The sequence below is a fragment of the Pelophylax lessonae genome (genome assembly GCF_965119305.1).
Source record: "Pelophylax lessonae genome assembly, chromosome: 5".
Taxonomy (NCBI): domain Eukaryota; kingdom Metazoa; phylum Chordata; class Amphibia; order Anura; family Ranidae; genus Pelophylax; species Pelophylax lessonae.
Window position 1 is genome coordinate 184,031,619 of NC_138772.1, and position 16,982 is coordinate 184,048,600.

Here is a 16,982-nt window from a genome sequence, read left to right on the forward strand (position 1 = left end):
CAGGGTGAGCTTTTATCTGCTTTCAAAGGAAGAGATATGTGATTATTAACAACTGTCTGGTACAAATAAAACATGGCTTGTAGCTTTCCTCTTTCATAGCTAATGGAACAAATAATGCCATTCAGCGGATATCAGCTAACAATAGTCTTGCTAAATTTTTTTTTAGTTATGCCGTAAGACATGGATGTCAGGTTGTTTTGATAAAACCTTTTATACCCACATAAAACAAAGCAGCAGTTAACATTAGTGCAATCTCTTAGTAAGCAGTCCTTTGACCACTGGTCTGCCAGTGCAATTTAAAAAGGACCATCATTCACGGTTAACTCTAAACTGATAACCTATAAAGGCTTTGAAAGCAACGCCTATAGACATTTTTGGGTACAAAAGTTTGTTGTCACTTCACAATTCTAATATTTGACATGTTTTGTATCTATTTACTTGTCGCAACATCATCATTCATATTTTATTATTATGACTGTGTGCACTAAAATTAACTTTACTGTATTTTTTTTACAAAAAATGTGCAATTGATCAACGTGCACTAATAATATGTGACATAAAAAAAGCAACTACCATAATTTTATTCTCCAGGGTCTTTGCTTTCTGAAAATATATATTGTTGTGGGTGCTTAAAGTGATACTAAATACACACTGTTTAACCGCTTGATGGACGCCCCACAGAAATATACCACGGCAGGGCGTCTCGGCTGTGCAAAATCACGTAGATCTAGACACAGTTTATACACACCGGGAGGCGGGCTGCGGGAGGAGCGGCGGTGATTGATGCCGGCCTCCCGCAATCCTCAGAGAAACTGACAGAAGACCCGCCTGCTTATGTAAACAAAGCAGGCGAGTCTTCTGTCACACAGTCAGGGAGAGATCAGGAGTTTCAGCTAAGCTGAAACCCCGATCTCTCTGTGCCTGTCACAGAGCCATTCCCCCACACAGTGAGTAAGCATTGTTAGGCATACACTAACCCCTTTGATCACCCCCCAGCATTAACCCCATTCCCTGCTAGTGTCATTTATACAGTAACCATGCATATTATTTAGTACTGATTACTGTATTAGTGTCACTGGTTCCCAAAAAGTGTCAAAAATGTCAGTTAGGGGTCTGATCTGTCCGCTGCAATGTCGCAGTCCCGCTAAAAATCGCTGATCACCGCCATTACTAATAACAACAAAAAAATAAATAAAAAGTCAAAAAATCAATCCGTAGTTTGTAAACGCTATAACTATTGTGAAAACCAATTAAAATACGCTTTTTGGGATTTTTTTTTACCAAAAATATGTAGCAGAATACAAATTAGCCTAAACTGATAAAAAAAATAGATTTTAAAAAAAAATTATTGGAAATGTTTTATAGCAAAAATATTGTTTTTTTTTTTTAATTTTTGCTATTTTTTTGTTTATAGCACAAAATCTAAAAACCACAGAGATGATTAAATACCACCAAAAGAAAGCTCTATTTGTGGGGGGAAAAAGGACATGAATTGTATTAGGGTACAGCAGTGTTTCTAAACTCCGGTCCTCAGGGCACACTAGCTGGCCAGATTTTAGGTATTACCTTGGGGAGCTGCAGACTAGAATACTGCAATCACTGAGCAGCAAATTATATCACCTGTGGTTTATTTCAGTTATCTTGCAAACCTGGCCTGTTATGCCTCGTACACACGCAACGATTATCGGCCGACCGATCATCCGACTTTTGTCCAAGTTGTGTTTTGTTGGTTGGAATGTGCCTAGACTGCACACGAATTTTCTCGGCCAACAAAATTCTACTTCAGAAGTGATGTCATGTGTTGGTTAGTTTTCTTTGTGTTTTTTCTTCACTGAGCATGCCCAGACTTGCTCATCAGATTTTTCCTTGTCGAAATCTGTACTGACTGCACGAAAATCGGCCGTTATGTTGACGGCCAACAAAAATTTTATAGTCTGCACACCAGATTTTTTTCGGCCGAAACGTCGGAGTTGGTTGTCGGAAGCATCATACTAACAAGCCGGAAATCGGCAGATCGGACGTTGGCCGAAAATTCCCTGCCAATTTTCGACGCGTGTGTACGGGGCTTTAGTGTGCCCTGAGGACCGGAGTGGAGAAACGCTGGGGTACAGTGTCGCACGATCACGCAATTTTTTGTTAAATAACGCAGTGCCAAAAAGCAAAAAATGGCCTGGTCATTAAGGGGGTAATGATCGATCAACTTGGTAATTTTAGCCTGCCCATACACTGTTTGAATCTCAGCCGGTTATAGCCTGCCTTAGTTAGACCTCATTTAGAATACGTTGTCCGGTTCTGGGGATCTTTCTTACAAAAAAGATATTGATAAGATAGAACAAGTCCAGAGCCAGCAACAAAAATAGCGAAAGGTCTGAGGGATAAAACATACAAGGAGAGACTTCAGTAATGTTATATGTACAGTTTAGAGGAAAGAATAGAAAAGGGAGACATGACTGAAACCTTTAAAATGTATTAAAGGTGTGAATAAGGATAAGGGGAGCAGTGTTTTCAATATGAAAGTAAGATCAAGAACACAGAGACATGACTTTAATCTAGCAGGAGAAAAGTTCAAAACAAACCCTAGAAAGTATTATTTTACCAAAGGAGTAGTTGAGACTTCTAGCAGAGGTAATGAGTCAGTCAGCTGTAAGTGGATTCAAACATGCTTGGGACAAATATAGATCTATGTAAAAAAAAGAAAAAATGGGGCAGACTTGATTGACCATATGAACTTTTTATTCCAGCGCTCTTCTATGTTTATAACCTAATTTCAACACTGGAGATGCCCTAATCTGATATTAAAAATGACCTTTAGTGTAATGTTTAGGTCTTTACTCTATCTTGTTTGATGTGTTTCTGTAACTTTTGCTGTAGCCATCTCTGAAACTTCTGAGAAAATGTTCCTTTTCATGTGTTCTAGGTGTGCTGGAAATGCAGTGAGAGAGACTGACACGATGGACACATTTGTGGATTCAGCTTGGTACTATTTCAGATATACAGATCCCCATAACTTAGACAGGTAAAGGAGTTAGCACACTGTTCTTACCAGCCCAATAACTGTACCCCTAGTGATTAGGCTTTTAGACTCACTAATTAAAGCATGTAACCTGACTATTAAACATTGTGCTGTACCTGAGTGATAAAGGTGTGAATACGCGCTAATGAAAATAAAAAGCAGCTAGCAAAAACAGTGTAAAATATACATACACAAAAATAGTCACAATAAGAAGAAAAATGCAGCGCTAGGGTCAAAAGACAAAATGAAACAATGTCCAAAATAAACAAATTGAAGAAATGTCTCATGTGATAAAGTTCATAGATTAATATAACAACTTCCGAAATGTGCAATCCAGTGAAAATGTGGATGTCACGATGAAAAGGATAATAATCTCTCCACCACCAAAAATAAGTGAAATGCAAACTCACCAGAGCCAAATGCTGTCTAGATTATAGGACAGCAAGCGAGTGTTGTGCGACCAGTCTCCAGATCTTTTGGGACATCAATGTAGTCAGCAACTTCCAGCTTCATAGAAAGCCTCCAATGTGTAGAATGACTCCGCATATCATGGAAGGGTTAAATTATATAAAAAAATGGGAGAGGCTCATGGTGTAGTATGAAATAAAAACCAATTTAATAAAAATATGCAATAAAATATTCAGTAACACTGGTACAAAAACAGTGTATAAGGAATATAAAATCAAAACTATGGTAAAAAACAACTCACATATAAAGCCACCACTAAAATGAAAAGTGATGGCTGGGACCTTAGGTTTTTGAGATAACAAGCTCTACGGCCATTTCGCGTCCAACACGTCCTCAGGAGCTTTGCAATTATCATCTCAAACAAGCATATATATAGCTGTATGTTAATTTAGGTCATCAGACCACTTGTAGTGATTGGGGTCACCAGGGAATTCTCATTTCCTGTTTTATCATCCATTTTGTTGGAGTCTCATAATAGCAATGTATGAATCTGATATAAAATTAAATAAAAATAAGGAAAATATGAAATGATAGGAAGAAAGAACTATGTATTTGATAAATAATGTCAAATATGTTTAAATATATTTAAAGTGATCAAACTATAGTTGTTATATATTGGTGTTCAGAATGAGGGGCGGAATGTCCCTTCCGGTTTCCTGTAATGTCATCTACTCTAGTGGGATGTAGTTTAAAGAACCATTATTATAATGCGCAATGTATAAGATATGTCCTTAAAAGGTTGTCAAAACCTTGTCCTATCATTTCATATTTGACCTTCAGAGTTCCTTGCCGGGAATTGCCAGAAAATTACTCCCGCGCGCAGGCGCGGGAGTGACGTCATCGCGGCTCTGGCCACTCACAGCGCCGGAGCCGCGAAACCCGGAAGAGACGCCGAGGGATCATGTCCGCTCCCACAGCGGTCTCCGGGGGTCCGTGTCGGGGCTTCGTTCTAAGGTAAGTAATTCATAATGAGCTAGTATGCGATGCATACTAGCTCATTATGCCTTTGTCTTGCAGGGTTTTTTTTTTTTTGTCAGAGTTTACTACCGCTTTAACTCAGCGCATGCTTCATAAAAGGACTCCTTTCCTTGAAGCAAAGAGGAAGTTATCCATAATCTGTGTTAGGGGTTTTCAGGTTTTCTGAAAGAATGTGACCAATTTCGAGCACTTTTACTTCTATTGATTCCTCGTAGGCTTTTTTTACTATGACTAATAGTCTTGAAGTCAACTGCATCATGGGAGCAAGTTAAACTGCATATGGCCAGTTTAAAGTGATTGTAAAGTCTCTTTTTTTTTTTTAATAACAAGTTATACTAACCTCCACTGTGCAGTTGGTTTTGCACAGAGCAGCACAGATCCTTCTTGGGTCCCTTGTTGCTGCTCCTGGCCCCTCCCTCCTGTTGAGTGCCCCAGCTTGCTATGGGGGCATCCGATCCGAGCTGCAACTCCTTGTGTCCATTCAGACACGGAGCTGTCGTTCAGCCCCACACCCTCTCCTCATTGGCTAACTGACTCTAATCTAACTGATTGACAGCCGCGGGAGCCAATGGCGCCGCGGCTGTGTCTCAGCCAATCAGGAGGGAAAGTCGCGAACAGCTGAGGGACTCGTGGACATCGCTGGAGAGAGAGGGACCTCAGGTAAGTATTAGGGGATGATGGGGAGGCTGCTACTGCATAGAACGCATTGAGATAAAAAAAAACCTTCTGACTTTACAACTCCTTTAAGTTAAAGTGGATCTCCACTGCATCTGAGCACCACAAAACACAATTTAATTAATGTAAATACTCCAAGCAAACTCCCCCATCCATCCATGTCTCAATGCTATATTTTGTTGAGAAATCACTTCAAAAAACATCCCCCTAGCATTTCTGGCTGTGGCCATCTTGAAAAAGGGCAAATAAATGTAGCATTTACTTCCTGGAATCCACCTGCCCTTAGCTCAAGCATGCATGCAGGAGAGTGTGCTTAGCTGAGAAAATCCCTTCTACCTTCCCGAGGACTCCTGGGATGTTTGGGCACCCTAAGTAAAGATTTGTATTAATGTGCATAAAGAAGCCAAGGAAAGATGGAAAAATCTCCAAAAGGCATCATATTACAGATTAGACATTCTTATAATATGTCAACAAAAGTTAGATTTTATTTCCATCATTGACACTTTCAAAATTACAGAAAACAAAGAAATGGTGTCTGCAAAAGTTTGGGCACCCTGCAGAATTTATAGCATGCACTGCCCTCTTTGCAAGGCTGAGACCTGCCAGTGTCATGGATTGTTCTCAATCATCGTCTGGGAAGACCAGGTGATGTCAATCTCAAAGGTTTTAAATGCCCAGACTCATCTGACCTTGCCCCAACAATCAGCACCATGGGATCTTCTAAGCAGTTGTCTAGAAAACTGAAACTGAAAATAGTTGACGCTCACAAAGCTGGAGAAGGCTATAAGAAGATAGCAAAGCATTTTCAGATGTCAATATCCTCTGTTTGGAATGTAATTAAGAAATGGCAGTCATCAGGAACAGTGGAAGTTAAAGCAAGATCTGGAAGACCAAGAAAAATATCAGACAGAACAGCTCGCAGGATTGTGAGAAAAACAATTCAAAACCCACGTTTGACTGCACGATCCCTCCAGAAAGATCTGGCAGACACTGGAGTTGTGGTACACTATTCCACTATAAAGAGATACTTGTACAAATATGGTCTTCATGGAAGAGTTATCAGAAGAAAACCTCTTCTACATCCTCACCACAAAAATCAGCGATTGAACTTTGCAAATGAACATATAGACAAGCCTGATGCATTTTGGAAACAAGTTCTGTGGACCGATGAGGTTAAAATTTAACTTTTTGGCCGCAATGAGCAAAGGTACGTTTGGAGAAGAAGGGGCACAGAATTTAATGAAAAGAACCTCTGTCCAACTGTTAAGCATGGGGGTGGATCAATCATGCTTTGGGGTTGTATTGCAGCCAGTGGCACAGGGAACATCTCACGAGTAGAAGAAAAAATGGATTCAATAAAATTTCAGCAACTTTTGGATGGTAACTTGATGCCATCTGTGAAAAAGCTGAAGTTAAAGAGAGGATGGCTTCTACAAATGGATAATGATCCTAAACACACCTCGAAATCCACAGGGGATTACATCAAGAGGCTTAAACTGAAGGTTTTGCCATGGCCTTCACAATCTTCTGACCTCAAAATAATTGAGAATCTATGGATAAACCTTAAAAGAGCAGTGTGTGACAGACAGCCCATAAATCTCAAAGAACTGGAAGACTTTTGTAAGGAAGAATGGGCAAAGATACCTCAAACAAGAATTGAAAGACTCTTGGCTGGCTACATAAAGCGTTTACAAGCTGTGATACTTGCCAAAGGGGGCAGTACAAGATATTAACTCTGCAGGGTGCCCAAACTTTTGCAGACGCCATTTTTTTGTTTTCTGTTATTTTGAAAGTGTAAATGATGGAAATAAAATCTAACTTTTGTTGACATATTATAAGAATGTCTAATTTGTAATTTGATGCCTTTTGGAGATTTTTCCATCTTCCCTTGGCTACTTTATGCACATTAATACAAATTTTTACCTGGGGTGCCCAAACTTTCGATCCCCACTGTTCCTTCCTATCTGTTTACTAATGCTAGCACCATGAGGATCACAAATTATCAATGATAAATGGGAGAATGAAGTTCCACTTTAATATTAGGACTGCATGTATTACATTTGTCACTGTCATACTGCCAGTTAATCAGTAAACTCTTTCCTGAATGTTCCTTATTCTCTGCTATACACTACTACTATGGACAATTTTATCTTGCAGCACTTTTTTTTTTTAACCATGCCAGTCTTTTTTACAAGCATTGTCGTTTTTCTTCCACAGGCCATTTGATAAGTCCTTAGCTGACTTCTGGATGCCCGTTGACTTGTACATTGGAGGGAAAGAGCATGCTGTAATGCACTTATACTACGCACGTTTCTTCAGCCACTTCTGCCAGTCCCAGGGCATGGTGAAGCACAGGTTAAATATAATTCCTAGGCCATTTTTCCAGCAGACTTTCATCAAGCAGATGAGTGATTGCATATCAATTTTCCTCTTGATTCAAGTAGTGTAGCCTAAAAATGCGGATCTTTCAAAGACTATTCCACTTGCCTGTCTAGCACGCACCGCATTTACATTTTATCCAAGCTATTTTTGCATTTGATCAGTATGTCAGTATTTCAAAATCACTCCAGTGACAAAAGTTTTATATCTATTGTTAAGAAACAAATGCTGTATTTTAGGAGAAGGAAGTTAAAGACGTATTTAAGAGAGTATTGAAACCAAGCACAGCTACCTGGTGTACTGGGAGCCACCAAATTCAGTGGGAAACATTGCCTTCTAAGCAAAATTGGTTTACTGAGAAGTGGAAGCAATATTATGATTTGAATTCTGTTTACAAGGGGGCCACAGGAAGTTTTTTTTGTACCTAAAAGCCTTTGCAATAAAATAAACCAGCCATTCTCAACCTTTTTACCCCCCCCCCCAGCCCTTATCATAATTTTGAGGTCTCAGGGAACCCCTGCTAAAACCAGTTCAGTGGAAAATATGTCCTTTACATTGGTAGACAGTAGGAAGGATGCCCTCTTTACAGTGGTGGTCAAAATGCCACCTGTGGCAGCTGAGGAAATCAATGTTCTCACGCAGCTGGCTCTGACAAGTGGCGTTGGCTCTGGAACTAGGCAGGCACCATCAAATGGAAGGTCAATCAGCCACAAATCAGGGAACCCTTAGCAACCTCTGGAGCAACAGCAGGGTTCCATGGAACCCTGGTTGAGAATGGCTAATTTAGACATTAGGTAGACTGATTGGTTAGGTACATACAAGCAATTATACGTCCAGACATGGAAGAAGACATACAATTGAAGAGAGCCTCCAAAAGGAACCTTGTTTCCACAGGAGCTCACAGATAGATACAGAGCCAGCCCATTTTCCATGGACAGCTCATTCGAAAGCTTTTATTTCTCTTACGTCCTCCGACAGTCGCCGCCCACTTCATATTCATCACCAATGGGGTTATGTCCTCTATTCCGTAGGAGTAGCTAGGCAATAGAATATGTTAGTACAAAGACTTTTAACATATCCCACCCCCAGGGGGTGGTCCCCTCAGTACATAACCCTCCACTTCCTGTATCCAACTCAGTTTCATTTGTCTAGCTGTCAGGAGTAGCTGGAAGTTTCTGTGCTGGGGCACCTTGTCTCAGCTCTCTTTCCTTTCTTTGGATTTTATTTGAGTTTTTTCTCTCTTTCTTGTTAGCTGTTATTTTACCAGCGTTAGTTAGTTCTTCGGAAGAAGAGGATCATGCGGGCTGCGTCTCGGGCTGACCCCCCTGGTAGCAGGCTGTGGGTCAGTGGTTTCTCAGCCCGCCATCGAGCGTTCAGTCAGGTATCGCTCCTGAGTTATCTGAACGACCCATCCCTGTTCCGTGCAGGGATGCTAGGTGAGGTGGCTACCTCACCGGACGCTGTGCGGTTTCTCAACCCACCTTCTGATGCGTCCTGGATGCGACTCTCCCTGCCTCATGTGCAGCGGTTTGTTCGCCTGTGCGGGTCCCCCACAGGCGAACAGGGGGACTTGTCTGTCTGGGGGGTGTCAGTCTGGGACTGTGTACCTTGCCCTGTGTTCACACTATTACGTTTTCCCTATCTCTCACATTGCATGCTGTGGGCTGCAGGAGGGGGGGCTGGCTGCACTCTGTGTCAGTTTTCTGTCTGTGTGAACGGCTGTGTGCTGTGGGGCTTGAGTTTCTCATGCTTGGGGCACATTACAGCGCCGCTGCGGCGGTTTACCATGTTCCTTTTTTGGGCAGATGGTGTGTTTTACTTCACCCTCATGGGGTGTGGGAGCGGCGGTTTCGGCGCCAAAACGGCGCCATTTTGGCTGCGATCGCTCCGGCCGCATGTTTTACATGCATGGCGGCCATTTTCTTGTAGCCTCCATAGGCTTTAATAGAGCGCCCTGTATGCCAGCACTTCCTTTCCTTCAGGAGCACCGCAGGCAGCAGCAGCAGCAGCGATCTCTCCAGGTTCATTTCTCTCTATTCCCTGTATCCTGCCTTGGTATACTTGTCCCTGTGGGGGTCCCTTGTGTGGGGTGCTTAGTGTGAGTGGGCTACGATCGCAGCGCTCTCTTAAAGGGGCGGTCACCCATTTATTTTTGCTACTACAGGGGCATGGATTCTCAGGAATGCTAGTTTCCTGCCAATTTAGTGGGAAGCCAGGGGACTGCGGTTTCCCCCCCCCCCGGGGGGGATTTGGCTGCGATTGTGGCTAGCCTTGCGACTCAGGTGCAAATGCTGGTGGCTGCTCAATCCTCTAAAAGGCCCAGAGTTTCAATTTCCTCTGATTCAGAGGGTGATGGTACTGGGGCTGCTGGGTCTCGTTCCTCCCTGGACCTTATAGGGTCAGAAATGGAGGCTGAGGTAGAGGGGGTTGATAATTCTCCCCCTGGCTCGTCTGAAGAGCTTGCATTCATGGATGAATTGGTTGCTTCTATCAAGCAAACTCTGCGTTTGGAGGAGGAAACATGTCCTCCGCTGCCTTGGCGGCTTATGGGACGCAGAAAAGGCGCAAATCATCGCGAATGTTTCCATGCACTGATGATTTTCAGCGCGCTGTGAAAGAACGATGGAGTAATATACGCAAACCTTTTGCTGTACCAAGTAGGTTTAAGCTGCGCTATCCTTTTACGCCCGCTACTGATGGGCGTTGGTGTGTCCCACCTCCGGTGGACCATGCGTTAGCAGTTTTGAACAAGTCCACTGCGATTCCTGCTGAAGACACCCCGGTGTTCCGGGATGCCACGGACAAGAGGATGGAGTCCCTTGCCCGTCGTACCTATTCTATTATGGGTTCTATGTTGAAAGCTTTATTTGCTTCACTTATGGCGGCCCAGGCGGTCGCGAGCTGGACGCAGGTGCTTAGGCGTGTCCTGGTGGCTGATTCTGCCCCCCAGGCGACTTTGGATATGGTGGATCAAATCCACCAGGGTGTCATGTATTTGTGTGATGCGGACCTGGATATGGTTCCGTTGGCTGCACGTGTACACAGTGTGGCGGTGTTATCTCGCCGCCTGGTTTGGTTGAAGTGTTGGTCTGTGGATCAATCTTCACGTAAGACCTTGGCCAGTCTGCCTTTTGATGGTTCTCGCCTTTTTGGCGAATCCCTGGATGCCCTAATTAAAGGGGTCACGGGGGGTAAGAGCACGCTCTTACCTCAATCCCACAAGACTAAGACGGCTCCGGGAAAAAAGAATGCTTTCTTTCGGCCCCCTCAGGGGTCCTTTCGTGCCTTTCGGTCACACTTTGGGGCAAGCGGTCCAAGGGTCAAGGCTCCCGCAAGAAGCCGTGGGCAGGTAAGCAAAAGTCCGGCCAATCCGGTTCTGCGGCCCACAACAGTGCGGCCTGAAGGGGCGCCCTCACCCAATTCACAGGAAATCGTTCGATCTGGCTACTAGATCGAGTTTCTCTCTCGGCCGGAGAGCAGATTTTTTCCCTCAAGTCTTCCGTTATCCCCGGAGCGTTTGCGGGACCTGCATCTAGCGGTGCAGGACCTGAGGGCTCAGGGAGTGGTGGTCCCGGTGCCTCATCGGGACAGATTTCGAGGGTTCTATTCCAATCTGCTCGCCGTGCCCAGGAAGGAGGGCAAGGTGCGTCCGATTCTGGACTTGAAGGCGCTGAACCGCTTTGTGCGGGTGCGCAAGTTCCGCATGGAATCCCTGCGGTCAGTGGTGGCTGCCCTGGTTCCGGGGGAGTTCATGGCTTCCATCGACTTGAAGGATGCGTATCTTCACATCCCGATTTTCGAGGGTCACCAGAGGTACCTTCGATTCGCCATAGCGGAAGATCATTACCAATTTGTGGCGTTGCCTTTTGGTCTCGCCTCGGCTCCGAGGGTGTTCACCAAAGTGCTGGCACCGGTTCTGGCTTTGTTGAGGGCCCAGGGCATTTCGGTTCTGGGGTATCTGGACGATATTCTGGTTCGGTCTGCGACCAGCCAGAGTCTGGAGAAGGATCTGTCCATCACGTTGCAGACTCTGCAGGAGTTTGGTTGGACGATCAATTTTCCAAAGTCGACATTGTGCCCATCGGTTCGGATTTCTTACCTGGGTATGATTCTGGACTCTGTTCAGGCGAAGGTCTTCCTGCCGGAAGAAAAACTCGCAGCTCTTCAGGAGGCAGTCAGGTCCCTCAGGGACGTTCCATCTTCGTCCATTCGGACGTGCATGCGGTGTCTGGGATTGATGGTCTCGGCTTTCGAGGCGATTCCCTTCGCCCAGTTTCACACACGGGATCTCCAAGCGGAGATATTGTCCAAGTGGGACGGGCGTCCGCAGTCTCTGGATCTCCAGATGTCATTGAGTTCTCAGACCAGAAGGGATCTTCTGTGGTGGCTTCAATCCCCCTCAGTATCGGGGGGCAAGTCTTTTCGTCCCCTTTCGTGGACGGTGATCACCACGGACGCCAGCCTGTCGGGCTGGGGTGGTGTTCTGGGCGTTCTGTCCGCCCAGGGTGTTTGGTCGACGGAGGAATCCTCCCTTCCGATCAACGTTCTGGAACTGCGAACGATACTCCTCTGTCTTCGTCGTTGGACGGACAATCTTCACGGCTACCCGGTTCGGGTGCAGACGGACAATGCCACGGCGGTGGCTTACATCAATCACCAAGGGGGCACCAGGAGTGCCCGGGCGGCTCGAGAAGTGGCCGCGATTCTGTCTTGGGCCGAGACGCATGTCCCGGCAATATCGGCAGTTCACATTCCGGGGGTGGAAATTTGGCAGGCGGTTTATCTGAGCCGCCAGACCCTGGACCAGGGGGAATGGTCCCTTCACCCGGCTGTCTTCCAGATGTTGTGCGCGAGGTGGGGTCTTCCGGAGGTAGACCTGTTCGCGTCTCGTCTGAACAACAAAGTACCACGGTTCGTGGCAAGGAAGCGCGATCCTCGGGCAGACGCGTCGGACGCGTTGGTTGCCCCGTGGCATCAGTACCAACTGATGTATGCGTTCCCACCGATTCAATTGCTGTCCAGGTTCCTTCGCGGAACCGACCACGGTGATTCTTGTGGCACCGGACTGGCCTCGCCGGTCCTGGTACGCAGACCTCGTAAATCTGGCAATCGACGCCCCGTGGCGTCTGCCTCTTCGAGAAGATCTTCTGTCGCAAGGACCGATCTTCCATCCTGCTTTACAGTCGCTGGCTTTGACGGCCTGGCTGTTGAAATCGAGGTCCTGAAGAACAGGGGTCTTTCCCCTGAGGTCATTCACACCTTAATAAATGCGAGGAAGTCTTCCTCGGGGAAGGTTTATTACCGTACTTGGAAGGCGTATTTTGCCTGGTGCGAATCCAGGGGTTTCTCTCCTGACACTTATTCGGTGTCTAGGGTGTTGCCCTTCCTTCAGACGGGTGTTGACCAGCGTCTGGCGCTGGCCACAATCAAGGGTCAGGTGTCTGCTTTGGCCATTCTTTTTCAACGGCCTGTGGCATCTGATTCTTTGGTTAGCACTTTTGTGCAGGGGGTACATCATCTGATCCCTCCTAGGAGGGACCCTCTTCCCCCTTGGGACTTGAATCTAGTTCTATCAGTATTGCAGCGTGCTCCTTTTGAAAGGATCAGGGAGATCTCGCTGTCTTTGTTATCCAAGAAGGTCGCCTTTTTGGTGGCTATCACCTCGGCTCGTCGAGTGTCGGGGCTGGCAGCCTTGTTTTGCAAGTCTCCGTATCTGGTTGTGCATTTGGACAAGGTGGTCTTGCGACCTACCCTTTTTTTCTTCCAAAAAGGGTTTCGGACTTTCATCTCAATGAGGACATTGTCCTACCTTCGCTTTGCGCGAAGCCGAAGCATCCGACGGAGGTGTTGCTTCACTCCTTGGATGTTGTCCGGGCGATTAGAGTCTATCTCAAATCGACTGAGTCTTTTCGCAAGTCGGATGCCTTGTTTGTCCTTCCGGAAGGTCCTCGGAAGGGCATGGCGGCGTCGGCTTCTACAATCGCCAAATGGATCAGACAGACCATTGATCAGGCCTATGCTTTGAAGGGAAAAGTTCCCCCTGTACCTGTGTAGGCGCACTCTACCAGATCTCTGAGTACGTCTTGGGCCTGTCGTCATGGGGCCTCTGTGGCCCAGGTGTGTAAGGCGGCGACTTGGTCGACCGTACACACTTTCACGATATTCTACAGAGTAGATGTTCAGGCATCGGCTGATGCTTCCTTTGGCCGCAAGGTTCTTAGTGCGGCAGTTCCCTAGAGCCCTTGTTACGGGTTCTTTGGCTTTTTGGGATATTTGTTCTTATGCCCAACTGGTTTCCTTCCTTTGGTAAGGTTCCTTTCTCTGATGGGGAGACGGCGTTGCCTTGGGCGCGGCTGCGTTCTTCCCACCCCTCATGTTTACACTGCTTTGGGACATCCCCATTGGTGATGAATATGAAGTGGGCGGCGACTGTCGGAGGACGTAAGAGAAAACAGAATTTTTGTAAAATCTTACCTGTAAAATTCCTTTCTCTGAGTCCTCCGACAGTCGCCGCCCCCGCCCCTCTTTTGGGGTTTTGATGTACTCTCTACTGCTTTTCCACTGAAACTGAGTTGGATACAGGAAGTGGAGGGTTATGTACTGAGGGGACCACCCCCTGGGGGTGGGATATGTTAAAAGTCTTTGTACTAACATATTCTATTGCCTAGCTACTCCTACGGAATAGAGGACATAACCCCATTGGTGATGAATATGAAGTGGGCGGCGACTGTCGGAGGACTCAGAGAAAGGAATTTTACAGGTAAGATTTTACAAAAATTCAGTTTTTCAGGGTAACAAGGAATGGTCATATGATCAGACTCTGTGTGTGATCAAAGGCTTCTGATATGAAAGGCATTAAAGCCCTTGTATTCGTCATGATAGTCCATGAAATGTAATCAATATCTTTCTTAAATGAATGTGCTGGTTTGGCACCATCACATTGATCAAACAGTATATTGGTGAAACATACAAGATTTATTTGATTGCTACTTAAAAGAATACATCTGGAGTATTAAAGTATATGCAAATCCAATCCAGCATCTGTCTTTCCTAGCAGGGGGGTGGGGGCGGGTGGGGGAAGGCGTCACAGCCGGTAGAAGACAGTGATTATCACTAGCAGCTATAGCAATTTTTTTGCGTTAATCAGAAGCAAATCTGGCAGGCTGGTCGTACCCAAGTTGATCGATCGATCAACTTGCTACATTCAGCCTGCCCATTAATAGTTGAATCTCAGCCGGTTCCTGCTGACCTGGCCAAGATTTGAACCAAGTATGGTTGGCCTAAACCTTTAAATGTTAATGTAATTTCAAAGGTCATAAATTTGTAGCTTTCCCTAAAAATAATACCTGGTGACCCTGCCATGAAAGCCCTTGTTCAGGCACTTCCTGTTATAGGGTGACACCATTCTGTCCTTGTCTACCAGTTGCTCTCCTGCATTGTCTCACCCTGTCATACAGGCTTTTGATAGAGGCTATTAGAGACTGTTTTTACCCACATTACACAAGCATGGTTCAGTGTTGTCACAATCAGGAAACCCACCCTATGAAAAGTCATGCAGTCATTGCTGGAGTGCATGCATGTTGATAGGATATGGATACAAGGAGGTTGTAGGAAATCAGCAGCACTGAGATGCAACAAACGGGGGACATTTTTTTTTTAAGATACACAGTGTTTTAGCAAATTCGTGTTCAGGTAGGGTTTAAATCTACTTTAGTATTATAGTTTTTTTTTACTCGTTGCCAAAATTACCTGGCTCCAGCATGCTTTATTTAATTTGATAAAGTAGTCTTTTCATTTCATTGGTTTGGACGACTTTTGTGTATCAGCACCCTTCTATAGAGCTGCTTACCATGAGGTAAAGAATTGTTGGAAAACATTAGAAAATATAAATAAATTAGAAAAACAGTCATCTTAACATGAGATATAATGGGATGAATGGGAATTCAGATGAATGGGAATGAATACATCTTTTCTCTATCTTATATTTTATGTATTTTAATACTTTGTGTGCTTCCAGATTGAATTATTAAAACACTGTCTGTTGATATGAATCATCCAAAAAGATTTAGGGAGCATTGTGTGTGTTAATAGAGATGGGCTTAGCAAGAACCATTTCCTAGTGTTTTCATTGTAATACGTTTTTGGAGTAAGAGGGAAACTCATTACGTATGAATGCTCTAAATGCTTCTGTCGTCTTATTTAAAGAGCTGAAAACTGTCATGCAGAACCTTTACCAATTCATTTTATGTTCAAAATACATTATGCGCAAATCTCCTGCCCAGAGACACGCTGCTTGACAGATACTGTGAAACATTTTTCATAACGCTTTTTCCATATAGTTAAAAGGAAATTAGGATTCAGTGAGTTATTGTTTCTTACGTTGAGATAAATTTTGATTTATTTATTTGGTTGCTGTTCTTAGTTTTAATATTGTATTTTATAGAGAGATTTGTGGATTATCCATAAGAGTTAGATTTGTGTTCCTGCTGAAACTCATCTAACAACTGTATATAACAGCTACCAAGGGAGTGCATTGGTTTCTGGGAGCCATATCTGACAGACACTTGAAAGATAAACATCGTAAAACACAACCACCGTGTAGCACTATTAATAGTAGGAAGCAGATCCTTCATATGGATGAGGAAATATGGCTGCCTCCTATTTACAAATATAAATACACATTTTTATTAACATTGAGCTCAGTACTTCCTGCTAAACAAAAAAAAAAACAACACACTATTATTTCCCTTTATCAATACACAGTAAGTCCATATATATTTGGACACAGGCACAATTTTCAAACTTTTGGCTCTATATGCCACCAGAATAAAGTTAAAACGAAACAATCCAAATGTATTTGAAGGGCAGACTTTCAGCTTTAATTCAAGAGGTTAAACATAATCAAGTACACATTTTAGGAACTGCAGCCAATTTCATACACAGCCCCCCCCCCCCCCCCCCATTTTCAGGGGCTCAGATGTAATTGGAAACAATGAAAATAATCATAAATAAAATGTTCATTTTTAATATTTTGTTGAGAATCCTTTACTGGCAATGACTGCTTGAAGTCCGGAACCCATGAACATTAGCAAAGACTGTTTCCCCTCCTTTGCCAGGTTGATTCTTTGCCAGGCTCTAACTGCAGCTGTCCTTAGTTGTTCTTTGTCTGTGGGTCTTTCTGCCTTTAGTTTTGCCTTCAGTAAGTGAAATACATGCTCAATTGGGTTGAGATCAGGTTAATGACTCAGGAGAATATTCCACTTCTTTTCCTTCAAAAGCTCCTGGGTTGATTTTGCAATGTGTTTTGGATTATTGTCCATCTGTACTGTGCAATCCACGTTGCTGCATTCGGCTGAATCTGGGCTGACTGTATATCTCTAAACACTTCAGAATTTATCTGGCTGCTTCTGTCTATTGTCACACCATCAATAGACACCAAATGACCCAGTGCCACTGAAAGTCATGCATG

General features: G+C 44.4%; 1 protein-coding gene across 2 annotated transcripts in view; it reads left to right on the forward strand.

Moving 5' to 3' along the window:
- LARS2 (leucyl-tRNA synthetase 2, mitochondrial) overlaps positions 1–16,982 on the forward strand; it is a 355,149-nt gene that overhangs the window by 265,668 nt on the left and 72,499 nt on the right. For both annotated transcript variants that reach the window (XM_082258151.1, XM_082258152.1), the window contains exons 13-14: positions 2,918–3,016; positions 7,352–7,489. In XM_082258151.1, the coding sequence (XP_082114277.1) occupies positions 2,918–3,016; positions 7,352–7,489 (237 nt within the window). The remainder of the gene's footprint in view (positions 1–2,917; positions 3,017–7,351; positions 7,490–16,982) is intronic.